The sequence below is a fragment of the Stylophora pistillata genome, chromosome 14, assembly GCF_964205215.1.
Source record: "Stylophora pistillata chromosome 14, jaStyPist1.2, whole genome shotgun sequence".
Taxonomy (NCBI): Eukaryota; Metazoa; Cnidaria; class Anthozoa; order Scleractinia; family Pocilloporidae; genus Stylophora; species Stylophora pistillata.
Window position 1 is genome coordinate 21,544,583 of NC_142532.1, and position 14,691 is coordinate 21,559,273.

Below are 14,691 nucleotides of genomic sequence, written 5' to 3' on the forward strand. Positions count from 1 at the left end.
TAAATGATCCCGGACCGCAAATGATCCCCAAATTGGACCGCAAATGATCCCTAAATTGGACCGCAAATGATCCCGGACCGCAAATGATCCCGACTAAAAAATAAGGGATGGCATGGATTGATGTGAAAACATGTTTCATTACTTTAAAAAATATATTCCATAGCTGATTTTTTTTTCGATTTTAGCGGAAAATCTGTGACATTGCGTGACGATCTGTCGAGTAACACACACCGTTTTAAGAGCCAAAGATTTTGTCGATTTCAAGACCTTTAGCGTAGTATAATAATTTTCTAAAGACATTTGTTGTGATCGTGGGCTACGAATCTTCTGTTTATTGTGTAGAACGTTGGAGAACATGCTTAATCGGATTTCATTTCTGTTGCATATGACCAATGCTTCCAGTGCACGTGTGATTTCAGTGAAATCGGGCATGTAAAAATCACAAGGACAAAGGAGAATTAAAATACACACATAGTATGATAGCTGTAAAAAAACTTAAATTTCCGCAGTTGATTTCACCGATTGCCTGATGAAATAAAAGTCTTTTGTTCAGCATCCTTGTTGAAAATTGTACCCAGAGTACCAGAGGTATTTCTCCCTGACATTAATGGGTGATCAGCCGACTGGTGAGAGATAGGCGAGAAACGCGCAGGCTTCCATGGCTTCCATCGCTCCGACGAAGGGCTAACGCTCGAAACGTCAGCTTTTGTAATCATTACGGTGGCCAATTTACCATTTCAACTTTGTTGATATATCCAAATTATTTCGTTACTCCCACCGACGCAGCCCCAAACAGTTTCTTTCGACTATCAGCCTTTTTTCCATGGTGATAGGTTGAAATCGGATCAGGGGTTAAAGATCAGTTCACCCGTGTCACCGCCGTGTGAGGAGCGCTTGCAACGGGCTCGAAAAATCTGGAAAATGGCAAAACTGCTTTTTCTCATTTCATTGTTAACATTTGTGAGTGTTCTTGGAGTAGTTAAAGATGAGAACAAAAATAAGGATGCAAGGAATAACGAGGTAGGTTTGGATCCTGGCCTGCAATTCAAATCAGCAGTTTTATTTGTCAGTTGTCAGTTGTTGGAGGTCCACATAGTCACTGGATGCCGGTTATGGGTGAGCATCATGGCTGGGCCTATATCATCCTCTGAGTGGTGCAGACCTCGAGTCCTACTCCAACCTCCTCGTGGTGCCCCCTGGATTTCCAACGAAAAGGAGAGGACGACTGCGGGTGCTTGGCGCAGTATAACCAGACTTGCTCCAGGCAAGTGGGGTTCGTCAACCATGGAAGGCTGCTCATCTAGGAGAGAGGAACTCCGATAATAAACCCACGGGCGGGTGGGGCTCATTAGCCTTGGTCGGCAACCCACCTAGGAGACGGTGGGACCACCTGGCTATGAAAACTCAGCTGTGTGCTGACGTGGGAGACTATAAAGGCTTCTACGAGGCGCTGAAAGCAGTGTATGGCCCTACCCACCAGGTACAGAGCCCCCTGCGCAGCTCAGACGGTCAGGTTCTCCTCACTGACAACACCTGCATCCTCGCTCGCTGGTCCCAACACTTCCAGACCCTCCCCAGTGCTAACCGCACTGTGTAGGCCTCTGCCATTGATCGTGTTCCTCAACTCTCACTCAAAGAGGAGCTCGATGAACCACCCGCCCTCGATGAAGTGAGATTGATGAAAAATCAACTCAAGAATCGCAAAGAAGTAGGAGTTGACGACATTCCACCAGAAATCTGGCAGAATAGGGGTCCGGCGCTCCTTAATAAACTTCACGCTCTCCTCGTCTGTTGCTGGGAGCAGAGTAAGCTGCCGCAAGATCTTCGTGATCCTACTATCATAACCCTGTACAAGAACAAAGGTGTAAAGTCTGACTGCTCCAACTACCGGGGTATCACACTACTTTCCGTCGCTGGCAGAATACTTGCGAGGATCCTGCATAACAGGCTTGTACCAACCATCGCCGAAGAAAACATCCCCGAGAGCCAGCGTGGCTTCAGAGCCAACAGAGGCACGACGGACATGGTGTTCGTCCTCCGCCAACTTCAGGAAAAGTGCCGTGAACAAAACAAAGGACTCTATGTCACTTTTGTTGTTAATAAATGTCAAAGGCTTAGCCAAAAGGAGAGCAGCGTCTGTCAGTGATCCCTGGGGAAAATCATTTATCCAGGCCAGACACTTTATTCCGCTTAAGAGTTTTCAGTTCTTTAACGGAATTTCTTCAGCAGGTTTGTCCCAAACAAAGTCACGCGGAACGATTGATTTGCTTTTCAATTCTCGAGCAACGGTGCTGAAATATTCGCAAAAGCTGTTTGCAATGAAGCTTTTGTCAGTTGACTTTGATCCATTTATAATAAACGCCGAACCCTGTTCAGAAGGTAACTTGGTAGGATAGAGTTTCTTGATGACTGACCAAAATTTAACAGGACAGTCGTATAATCTTTAAGGAGGTCTCGATTATATCTGCTTTTACGGTTTTTAACAGGGCCGGAGACTCTGTTTCGTTGCCGTTTATAAGAAGACCAGTCTTTTTCTAGATTCATCCCACGGGCTTTCCTGAGCAAACCATTCCTCACATTCATCTCTTTTTTGACATTCAGAGTCAACCAAGGACATAGTCGGCCTTTAACTTTCTTTGAAATAAGGGGAGAAGGTCTCGAAAAAAGGCCCACGCTTTATCTACGCAGACAGATGAGTAAACTTCTTCAAACTTCGCAGAATTTAGCTCTTCACAAAAAACCTTAGGGTCGTGGTTAGCAAAATTTCTGCAAGTAATAATTCGCGGATTGCACTTAACATTGTTCAGCTTGCGAGCACATCCGATGAGTTCATGATCGCTTAAACCAGCCGGCATGACTTTCACTGACTGGATGTTATGAGGGTGTTGGATTCTCGCGTGATTCTCGTGGGGCTGGTAATAAGTTGTTTCAGACCTAAGGAGTTGAGAATGGATTTGATTTCTTTGTGATCCGAGGAAACAAAAAAGTTACAATTAATGTCCCCTGAGAGAATACATTCTTTGTTTTCGGCAGACACCGTCGAAAGCATTGATTCAAATTTGCAATTGAGACCTACTCAGAGATGTTTAGAAGAATCTGGAGGGCGGTAAATAATTCCGATTAAAAAATCTTTAGTTTTAGGAAATGATATCTCAATCCAGATGCATTCAATACTCTCTTGTTCGAGATCTATTCGTCTTTGAAATGGTATAGACGAAGAAATATAAACACCAATACCTCCACCTTGACCAGAAGCCCTTGACTTTGCAACAAACGTGTAACCTTCAACTTAGACTTCGGCTTCGCTTTCGGAGGATAAATGCGTTTCGCTAAGTGAAAAAATGTGTATATTCCTGAAGCCATCCAAGATTTGGCAAATGATACTTTTGTTTGCCAATAAGCCTCTAATGTTTTGATGCAGAAATTTAAGGCCCTTTTTAGAGACAAGCTCGCTAAGTTCAGGAATGTCATATCGATGATGAACATCTTGTTGATCATGGTCAGTTCCATCTTGGGTGTTATAGTGACAAATCCAATTGAAGATTGGGCAAAATTAATGTAGCATACAAACATGAGTCAGCAATCCTCCTGCTAAATTTCGGCATGCTGTCAATGGACTGTTTTGAGCTTAGAAACGCCTTAAACTGAAAGGCAAACTAAGACGAAGGGTCGAAGGAAATTGAGCGCGGTTACGCTGTTCAATCCTTTACCCGCTCCAGTCCTGTTCCTGTATTTCCATTTTTCTCAGGATAGGGGATTCCCCTCGCGTTGCTGTTGCTGGGATTGGTTCAGAGGATGCGGCTTTACAAGAGGCTCGTGAGGGATGTCTGTTGAACATGCGACAACTTGCGATAGCCAATGAACGAGCAAGATACCACAAAGAAACGAAGAACGACTTGGAAACAGACACCGATTCCGTTCAAAAGAATTCATCCTTCAAAAATAGTACTGAGTACTAATGTGACTAAAGTATAAATTTTGAAGCACCAAGCAATTATTTCTCCTGTCATTTGTATAATCTGTAGTTTTAATAAACTCGACTTTTCATGTTATGAAATAACGCTTCTTTTGCTGCCTTGGCACTTACTTGGCACTGGGCTGGAGCGAAATGAGGGCGAGGTGTTATTCAGGCGTGTCACGTTGTTGTACAAAGAACGCTTTAGAACATTATATGACTTTTTGTTTTCTTAAAATGTAGCCTTGTTTCGTTTTGATTGTATGATTATAAAATAAGCTTTTTTTGGCTAGCCGCACAAAGAGTTGTTTCATTTTAGTTTCCTTTACGTCATAGAAGTATACTAGGTATTTTTTCGCGCGAACATTTTAGTTTTAAGGAGTTGTCCCTGGAATAAAGAGGAGTTTTATAGGAGTCTGTCGGAGTTTTTTTACAACTTGGAGTTTTCTCATCCCCGGAGCCAAGATCAGACGTAAGTCACGATCGTTAGTTGTGTTTTCTGTCTTCAGATTTATATTTTAGCTCGTTTCCTTAGCTAAGACAGATTGTGCACTCCTGGCTTCGACAAACTGCTTGAAGATGGCCCCTCTTCTTGCATTTTAAGCAGGTGGCATTCCTAGCCGGGCATTGCTTCCGGTCTTGGTGTGGGTGGTTACCACACCAGGAGCACTTGTTGATACTCTGAGGGGATTGTTTTTTCCAGGGGTGTTTTTGCTTATTATTCTGGCTTGCACGCTTGACCATGTTTACGGAGTTTGTGTTAGTTGGTGTACTTCCCCATATAACCTCTCTACTTTGTTGTCTGGCTTCTGCCTGTCTACTAATTTGAACTGCTTCTTCTAATGTTAGCTTCAATTTGGATTGAAGTCGATCAGAAAGTTCATCATCTACCACTCCGACAATTGTTCTATCACGAATAAGTTCATTTTTGAGTAGACCATACTCACAGTCATCCGCGAGTCTGTATAGGTCTTGTATAAATGAATCCACAGGTTCTCCCAGTCTTTGGACTCTTTTAATGAATTTGGCGAGCTCAACCAGCACGTTGCGACAGATTTCAGAGTACTCGTTAAGGGCTGTTTTCACTTCTTCGTACGAAGCTTGTTCTTCGTCGATATTTAGGGTTTTAAGAATATCATCGGCGCATTCACCCATAGTGTAGAGTAGAGTTCCGACTTGCTCGATGTCTGGTTTATGTTTGAGGCCAGATGCAATCCGATATCTTTCGAAACGACGAAACCATTTCGACCAAAGTTCAGCTTGTTGTGGTGAATTTGCTCCGCTGAACTTTTCCGGAGGAGGGAGATTATTCGCCGTTTGAGCTTGAAGTTGAATTAGTCCAGGGTTAGAATCTTCTGTATCAGGCATTATGTAGGGCTAACACCGCTGCCACCATGTAATATTAAGAAGCAGGATGAGACACTGGAGGGGAGCATCAAGGACAAATTAAATTAAAGGATGAGATATAAAAAAAAAATTCCTCACCTATATTATAGCGGAACCCCCTTTCTTTCAAACAATAAGCTGTGTTTGTTCAACTGTTCTATCTTTCCCTGTTTCTGGCCTGAATTAATTTTTGAAAGCAGTTTCCACTTTTTAGCATGAAACAGTCTCAAATGCAATTGATTATCCATGGAGAATGACCCGGGCACAATACAACTGCAAACATTCTACAGTCTACCACATCAAAAAAATAAATAAATAAATAAGTAAAATAAACAGAGCATTATCTACAAGGTACAAAAGCCTTAGCTCTAAATTAAAGAGGAGACAGCAAATCCCACAAAAGTAAACTGCCTCAGTGTGAGATATATTGCACCTTTTGTAACAAATGACAGATAATATGAGATACAGCTAGATGGTGGGAGATAAGTTAAGAGATCTAGTGAGTGCTATTGAGCTTTTTGAAAGATCACTGCAAAAATATTTCTATTTAGTTAATACAGAAGGTTTTCATAGTTTTGCATCAATAGTAACGTTAATATCTGTGGGAATGGTAAACTAAATACACGATCAAGGTTTATATATATAATTATAATACACTTGAAACTTATGAATAAGAAATTGTGCTGTTTGTTAAAGCAACTCTTGAAAAGTATCTTTATTCCTTTATTCTGTTTGACCAAGCTTATAATTCACCAATTATACCTATCTCTCTATTTGTCACTCAAGTGTAGTTTTGTTGAACACAGCCAACTAATTCCAGCATGTACAGTTTGTGGGTCAGTGCCTTTCATATTGTGATATAAACACAATAGTCTTTTTCCACTGGTGCAATTAAAGAAAACTGGTGAGCAAATAACGGAAGTATATACTTTTTATATGTTTTAGTTGAGTTAGTAAATGGAGTAAACTGATCTTGACCATACAACCTCAAAGGCACTTGAAAACATGGTAAAATAATTTGACATTAAGAGTGTGTCCAGGTGAAAACTGGGCAGAACCAGGCAGGAGCGATAAACCTCAAGTCACTGATTTGGCTCAAATGTGGCACAAATGCTAAGCATCGTGAGTTAACAAATGTGTGAAAATAATAGGTCAAAATATTTAATTCTCTGGGAGATATAGGGTCCCCCTTGGGAAAACCCCCCATTTCCTACAGTTTTTACATAATTAATTAGCTAACTTTGCATTGCTGATGTGACAAACTGAAAGTCCATCTGCACATTCAGTCAACTGGATTGTATTCTATATCTAACAGAATTCAAGAAAATTGAATTGTTTTAACTTTTCCAGTTCATTTCTTTCATTAACTCTTGCTTAAGTAAAGATGACTTTTTTCTGGTTTTGAAAAGTCCAAAAATAATGGTATTTTTAGCCCAATATCTCCAATGACCAACTACTTCTGATCATTATTCCTAATTGGGCAGTGAAAGCTGAATAGGCGTTCCTGTCGAAGCCTATCCCAAAGTCGATAAGAACGTGACGAGGGACAGAATCTTTGTAGAAATCCCCGTTTTATTCTGAAAACAATCAGTTAACGGCTAAATCACAATGCTGCTAAGGTTACGAAAGTTACCAACATGCCGACAACCGGCTAAAATAACTAACAAGAAATCCAAAAAATAAGAACGCCAAGATAAAACAACAAAGCCTACCGATTATCGACGTTTGGTAAAGGATCCGGAGGCGGACAAGGTAAAATTAAACAGCTTCGAAAGATACAAAATAGCTCGAGCACATGCACGTGGAAAAAAGGAGCCGTGTTTTTTTTTTTGTATGCCCGGATGTCGGGTGAGAAACCGCTGTCCAAATGAGGGCGTTGAGCATAGGCCTCAACATGCTCCCCCCTTTGAACTAGCTAAACTTAAGAGCACGTTCAACAAGGCTACTCGGATCCTAACAGTTCGTAAAAAGCTCAGCGTTAAAAAAGGCAGACACTAAATGTTCGTTGCTAATTTGACTCCTCCAGAAGACACAACTTTGAGATTGGACGCAGCAGCGTCGAATTCTTGGTCTTGATCTCGGCTGTACGAACCAGGCCATCCTTGCCAGGAAACACCTTTGTAACTCGACCTAGCAACCAGTGAGCACGAGGGGTATTCTCTGTTACAACAAGGACCAGGTCGTTGACAGCCAAGTTGCGCCGTTTGAGAATCCACTTCTTGCGCTCCTGAAGCAGGGGTAAGTATTCACGCAGCCATCTAACCCAGAAGTGGTTTGAGAGAATTTGGCCCCTTCGCCATTGCCTGCGGGAATACAGGTCTCTGTCTTGGAAATCTCCTGGCGGCAAAGACATCCCTTTTCGTTGTTGTAGGAGATGACTGGGAGTAATGGGTTCGCAGTCATCAGGGTCGTCGCTGCTTGGGCATAAAGGCCGACTGTTGAGTATTCCGACTGTCTCAGCAAAGACAGTTCTGAGGGTCTCCCTGGTAATGAAGGCATGAGGGTGACCTAGGATGGCCTTCATGGTACCACGGACACTCCTGATGAGTCGCTCCCACACCCCGGACATATGGCTGGCGGTTGGGGGGTGGAAATGCCACTTTATCAATGGTTGGCAATGCCATTCGACATCTTTCTCATGCAGGGATCTCTGAATGATGTTGTGGTCCAGGTCTTGAATGGCATCTCTAATTTCCTTTTCACCACCAGTGAAATTGGTACCATTGTCACTCCAGACTTCCTTGACGGCCCCACGAATGTTAATAAAGCGTCGCAGGGCTTGGATGAAGGCGTCTGACTCTAAGGATCCAACATCCTCAATGTGGATAGCCCTGCAGGTGAGACAGACGAAGATGCATCCATAAACTTTCTCAGAGCTACGACCCCTCTTGACGTGGAAGGGACCGAAGAAGTCCACCCCCGTGTAGGTAAAGGGTGGCTCATGAGGTGTGAGTCTGGGCTTCGGTAGGTCTCCCATCATCTGTTTCATGACACCTTCATGTCGTTTGCGGCAGGCTATGCAGGAGCGTAGTATACGTCGGGTCAATGCGCGGGCGTTGAGAATCCAGAATTTCTGACGCAGTGTAGATAGCACATGTTCCCGACCTGCATGTCCAAAGATCTCATGGTGATGTCGAACAAGCAGTGTAGCAATGGGATGCTCGCTTGGGATCACCAATGGATGGATGGCTTGAAAGGCTACTGGTGCATGTCGTAGCCGGCCTCCAACACATATTGTACCATTGACGAGGATTGGACTAAGTGTACTTAACTTACTGTCTTTCTTCACAGGTTTACCAGACTCCAAGGCTTCCAGCTCTCCTTGGAAATACTGCCGTTGGACCCTTTTTATGATGGCCTTTGAAGCGGTGAGCATCTCTGTTAATCTGATCCCGCCATGGTTAGATATGGCTGGTACACTGCATTTGGACCTGACAAATTGAAGAAAGCGCATGATCAATGCCACAGTCCTGACCAGCTTAGGCCATGAGGAAAACTTCCTCAACAATTCATCCAAGGAGGAAACAGCTGTAGCTGTTATACTCTGATTGGTTCTCGGAGTGATTACTTCCTTGTCATTCTCCAGGATGTCACCCACTTTGCGGTGAGGCCAATGTTCCTCTGTTTGCCATAAGAATTTGGGTCCAGTCCACCAGCGGCATCCAGGGTGAAGGGCTTCTATAGGCATGCCTCGAGATCCATCATCCGCTGGATTCAGGGTTCCTGGGACATGATGCCACTGATCGGGTGTAGTATGCTCATGGATTTCCTCTAATCTGGTGGCAACGAAGCGATGGAATCTTCTCGTTTTGTTCTTGATATACTGGAGCACTGTTAGTGAGTCGGTCCAGAAAACAATGCAGTCGATGGGAAAATCAAGCTCAGCCCTAATGAGGTTGCTGGTTCGGACTGCCATCAGGCTCGCCATGAGCTCGAGGCGTGGGATGGTTGGTCTCCTGAGGGGTGCATTACGGCATTTACCGAAGACAAAGGAGCAGTGTGTTTGGTCACCATGGTTGTCACTCAGTCTTAAGTATGCAGAGGTTGAGTAGGCATACTCACTTGCATCGCTGAACATGTGGAGTTGAACTGTGCAATTGCTCGGCATACTTAAGTTCCTGTAGCAGCGAGGTAACTGGATCTCCTCAAGCTGTGGAAGAGAATGTGTCCAGCGTCGCCAAACTTTCAAATGGTGGTCTTGGATTTCTTCGTCCCATCCAACCTTCTCTTTCCAGAGATCTTGAATAAGCACTTTGACTGGGAGCACAAATGGTGACAGGAATCCGAGAGGGTCGAACAGCGAGCTTATGGTGGAGAGAATTCCACGCTTCGTGGCAGGTTTGGTGGAAGTCACTGTCTTGAAGCAGAATACGTCCCTCTCAGCATCCCAGTGAAGACCCAAGGTACGATTGATTGGTAATCTGTCCAACTCAAGGTTAAGAGTTGGATTGGCTCTTTCTTGGGAAGGAAGCGCAGACAGAACCTCTCTTCTGTTGCTCAAAAACTTGGTCAGGTGAAAGCCGCCCTCTTTCAGCATGGCAACCAATTTAAAGGCAAGGGTGATTGCTTGATCAGTTGTCTGAATAGACTTAAGGAGGTCGTCGACATAAAAGTTACGACGGACGGTTTCTGCAACTTCGCTGCCATACTTGTCCTCATTATCGTCAGCAGTTTGTCGCAAAGCTTTATTGGAGCAACAAGGGGAGGATGTGGCACCAAATATGTGGACCTGCATCTGGTACTCCTCGGGTTCATCACTGAGATTTCCAGTCCACCACAGGAACCGAAGGGCATCGCAGTCTTCAGCAGGTACCCGAACTTGGTGGAACATCTGTTCTATGTCTGCAATGAGAACAACCTCCTCCTGTCGAAACCGCATAAGAACACCTGCTAGGCTGTTGATATAATCTGGACCTTGTAGGAGTTCATCATTCAACGAAGTGCCTTGAAACTTTGCCGCTGCGTCGAACACTACACGGATCTTGCCTGGTTTGTTGGGGCTAGTAACAGGATGGTGGGGAAGGTACCAGGTCTTGTTACTTCTTTGTTCAGCATGTTCTTTAGTGAGCTTACGAGCATGGCCTTTGGCAATGTAACCATCGATAACTGAACGGTACTTCTCATGCAGGACTTCATCCTTCTCAAGGCGTCGCCCCAGGTGACGGAGACGTATTTCAGCCATTGCGCGGTTGAAGGGAAGGTCAGGTGGATCACGTCTCCAAAGGAGTCCCATGCAGTAATGGTCATTTGACTTTGAAATCGTGCTGTTAATAACCCGTTCGGCATACCTGTCTTCAACTGACATGGACTTGTAAGGTTTGGTAGTGCCAAGAGACTCCGACTCCCAGAAGAGTTCAACTTGATGGTGGAGGGAAATGTCATTGGCGGAGGTATGGATGTGGTAAACATTGTGGCACTGTTGTGTCGTTCTTTCACCTGATCTACCGAGGACAGCAAAGCCAAGGCACGAACGGATCGCGATGGGGTCATTTGGTCCTCCATGACGAACCTCCAGGGGAACAAACACTTCAGGAATATTTGTCCCTATGATGAGTGAGATCTTCTGCCTTTCAACTTCCGGAAAAGGAACATCTTGAAGATGCGGCCATCTTTCTTTGCTTATGGCTATGCGCTGGTGGCGCAACGGGATGTTGAGCTCTTTCCCAGACCACACTTCCTTAAGCTGAAGCTGTTGTGGCTGTTCGTCAATGAGAGACTCAACTGCAAGATTAACCCTTTCTCCCCTTTGAAGCTCATTGCAACTGCTCACAGTTGAGAGGAGTAAATGGTCAGGTCGGCCACAGAGTCCTAGGGAGCTGACCAATGATGGGTCCACGAGAGTGACTTCAGATCCGGAGTCTAGCATTGCGTAAGTGGTAACAGCCAACCCATTACTGCCAATTACTCGCACCGGTACGACCTGTAAGAGGACTGTTTCTGAATCCCCTGACCCTGCAGTGGCACAGACAGGCGTTGAGGTTGTGGCATTGACTCCTGAAGCTTGGTCCTCCGAAGTAGAATTTCCAGGTGTCTGCTGAGCCTGTGTTTGATGAAGGAGCGAGTGGTGGAAGGCACCACATCCTTCAACTCGACATCTGAACCTGCTGGGGCAGGTATCTGTTGAGTGTTCGGTACCCTTGAGGCAGTTAGGGCACAGCCTCTTCGTAGTAACGAAGGACATCCTTTCCTTTGGCGTCTTCGCCTTAAATGCTTCACATCGGTAGAGTGGATGTGCTTGACCACAGTGGCGACAGCTATTTGTTTTGTCTCTGCCTCTCTTTGGAGGCGTCTTAGGTGGCGGCCTCCCACCATCGTTGATATTCATTGTGTATTTAGGAGTGTCCATTTTCTCATTTGGTGGCAGCCGTTTGTTCTTGGAGTTGTTATTGTAGTTGAACTGCTGGGGTTTGCCACTGACTGGGTGGTTAGCAATGTTTGCATGCTTGTTCACAAAACCAACAAAATCCGTCAGAGTTGGGAAATGTTGGCCCTTTGTTTCCAAGTCACAGGCCAGTGTGGCAAACTTGTCCTGAAGTGGCTTTGGTAGCCGTTCTGTCATGTAAACAATGTTACCTTGGTTGACTTGCGACAGACAGTTCATGGACGTTAGCGTTGCAAGGGCTCTTGTAGCAGTATCAGCAAATTTCCGAAGGTTGATCTTGTCGCTGACAGATATGGGAGGACCCTTTACCAGACTGTTGATGACAGAGTTAACAATCACACACGGTCGTCCATACCGTTGTTCGAGGATTTGCAGTGCTTGATGGAGTCCATCTTTGGATGTCTCAAGGCCTGCTACTGCCTGTTTGGCGTCCCCATCTAAGAACTGCACTAGGCGAGTCATTTTGCTGCTATCATCCATATCTTCTCGTGACATCACTATGCGCTCAAAGCGTTGCTTAAACAAGGGAAACTCTGCAGGGATGCCACCAAATTTCTGAAACTGAATAGGTGGGAGGTTTTGGTTGTATGCAAGCTTTTGTTGAGTGGTTGAAATCTCTTTCATGGCTGTAGCAACCATGGCAAGAACTTCTCCCTGAACAGAAGGCATGGGCGTTGCATTCACACCTGAGGTGCCCAATGGAGGCTGAAAGGGCGTTGCCCAAGGAGAAAGGCTGCTTGTCACGGGCACGCTCGGACCACTAACAGTAACAGATGAAGCACCACTCTGAGAGGTGTTCACAGTCGTCACTGGTAGTTTGGTAATGGGTGGAGGCTGATAGAGCAGTGTCGGCGGAGTGAGATTGTTCATCACAGGTGGGCTGAGACCGCTGACAGCGGCTGTGGACGGAACACTGGTCTCGGGTTTATTCAAGGGCATGATTGAAACTTTGGTGGAAGCTGACATCAATGAACTCTGCACTACGGATGTAGACGGATTGGGCTGCACGAAAGAAGCATGGCCACTTAATACCAGTGGACTCAGATCACTCGCCAAGGTTGTGGATGAAACACCAGGGAGGTGTGCAGGCATGGCCGATACATCGGGTGTCACTGGTGGTACAGAATGCGTGACAGAAACCAACGGAGGATTAAGAATGCTGCCAGACAAGGGTGGCGCACGCTCGAAAGATGTTGACTCCACTAACGATGACTCGTTGTCTGAAACTCCCCCTTCCATTTCTTCCGTAAGTTTGGCTTCTAAGTCCGTAATGGCAGCTGCCTTTCTTGCTTCGGCGAGCTTGAGGTCTGCCTCGGTCTTTAGGGATTCCAGCCTAATGATGGCCTTTAGTTCCTCTTCCTCGGCTTCTCGCATCCGGGCAAGTTCACGTTGTTTTCTTTTCAGCTCTAACATCCTCATTTCTTCTTCAATTCTCCGTTGTCTCTCTTGTTCCACAAACGCAAGAGCCAGTTGAGCCTTTTCCGCCTCTAATCTGCGGGCTTGTGCTTTCGAGCTGTAAGTGCTGCTTGAGCGTCGCGATGATCGGTGACTACGTGAGCTCGCGAATCCCTGATGCCTTAAACCAGTCGGTTTCTGCAAATCCTCCATTACCCACTCATTGAACTTGGTTGCTGCGTTGCAAATAAAGTTTTCAACACTTGTAGAAAGGCTTGTCCTTTGCTCAGCTAAAATGTCGAAACGTTCAGCATTTTCCGTTCTTTCGCCTGGTTCAGCGACATCCATAAATTTATTGTGTGACAAAACGAAGTTCTTCCACAGCGTTTCGTAATGGTCGAACCTTTCCTTTACTAAGGTCACATTCGACGGGTCTTCGTCCTGTAACAATGTTTCAATTTCGTTCTGAACTTTAGTAAGAGAGCCAAGGTGACCAGCACGAGAGCGCTGCAGGGATAACGCTTTCTCCCGCCTGACATCTTCGGAATTTAACAGTGTGGAGGGTCGCGACTCGCGTTTGTTGACATCGTTGTTTTCCATTTCACAAGGAAGGAACTTCTAATTTGCTAGCATGTGAATTAACGAAGGTGGAACGTATCGAATTTTAGCGATTCGCTGAATAATTGTGGTGTTTTCGACGGAGGTTGTCGCTTGTGAAGGTGAAGGTTATCTAGCCAAGTTGACCTTGTGCATGCAAGCGAATCTCAATAGTTAATCAGTGAACGGCGCGATAATTGCTATCGAGACGGCGAAAACAAAGCTAATCGAATAAAACCATGAATAGGCGTTCCTGTCGAAGCCTATCCCAAAGTCGATAAGAACGTGACGAGGGACAGAATCTTTGTAGAAATCCCCGTTTTATTCTGAAAACAATCAGTTAACGGCTAAATCACAATGCTGCTAAGGTTACGAAAGTTACCAACATGCCGACAACCGGCTAAAATAACTAACAAGAAATCCAAAAAATAAGAACGCCAAGATAAAACAACAAAGCCTACCGATTATCGACGTTTGGTAAAGGATCCGGAGGCGGACAAGGTAAAATTAAACAGCTTCGAAAGATACAAAATAGCTCGAGCACATGCACGTGGAAAAAAGGAGCCGTGTTTTTTTTTTGTATGCCCGGATGTCGGGTGAGAAACCGCTGTCCAAATGAGGGCGTTGAGCATAGGCCTCAACAAAAGCCATTACTGGAACCCGTGCTGATGTGAAATTTACATCTACCTCCTGCTTTTTAGTCTATATCACCAAAATTTCATACACCACATCTTTGTTTTAGTAACTTAAAATAACTTGAAATTTACAAGAAATTTCCCAAAGAGTATCGTTTAAACATGAACAAGGAGAGAATCGTTGAATAGTGCAAGTTGAGCTCTTTTTCAGAACTTTTTTCACAGCCATATTTGGAGTATTCTCGAGGAAACATAGCAGTTGATGATGAACATTATGGCACATGTAGTCAAACTTTCTGACAAAAGAAATCTAGGAAGAAACTTGATAGTACATACATGTC

General features: G+C 44.8%; 2 protein-coding genes across 2 annotated transcripts; both read right to left on the reverse strand.

Annotated features, from left to right (window-relative positions):
- Window positions 1–4,486: 4,486 nt before the first annotated feature.
- Window positions 4,487–5,323, reverse strand: LOC111330906 (uncharacterized). The gene has a single exon (XM_022935889.2). It carries the CDS (start codon window positions 5,321–5,323, stop codon window positions 4,487–4,489), a length of 837 nt encoding a protein of 278 aa, XP_022791624.2.
- A 2,026-nt stretch (window positions 5,324–7,349) lies between these two features.
- Window positions 7,350–14,353, reverse strand: LOC148717055 (uncharacterized). The gene is made up of 2 exons (XM_088744676.1): window positions 14,177–14,353; window positions 7,350–14,041 (listed from the first exon to the last, which is right to left on the reverse strand). Exon 2 carries the CDS (start codon window positions 13,716–13,718, stop codon window positions 7,350–7,352), a length of 6,369 nt encoding a protein of 2,122 aa, XP_088600802.1. The 5' UTR covers window positions 13,719–14,041; window positions 14,177–14,353.
- Between the last annotated feature and the right edge of the window lie 338 nt (window positions 14,354–14,691).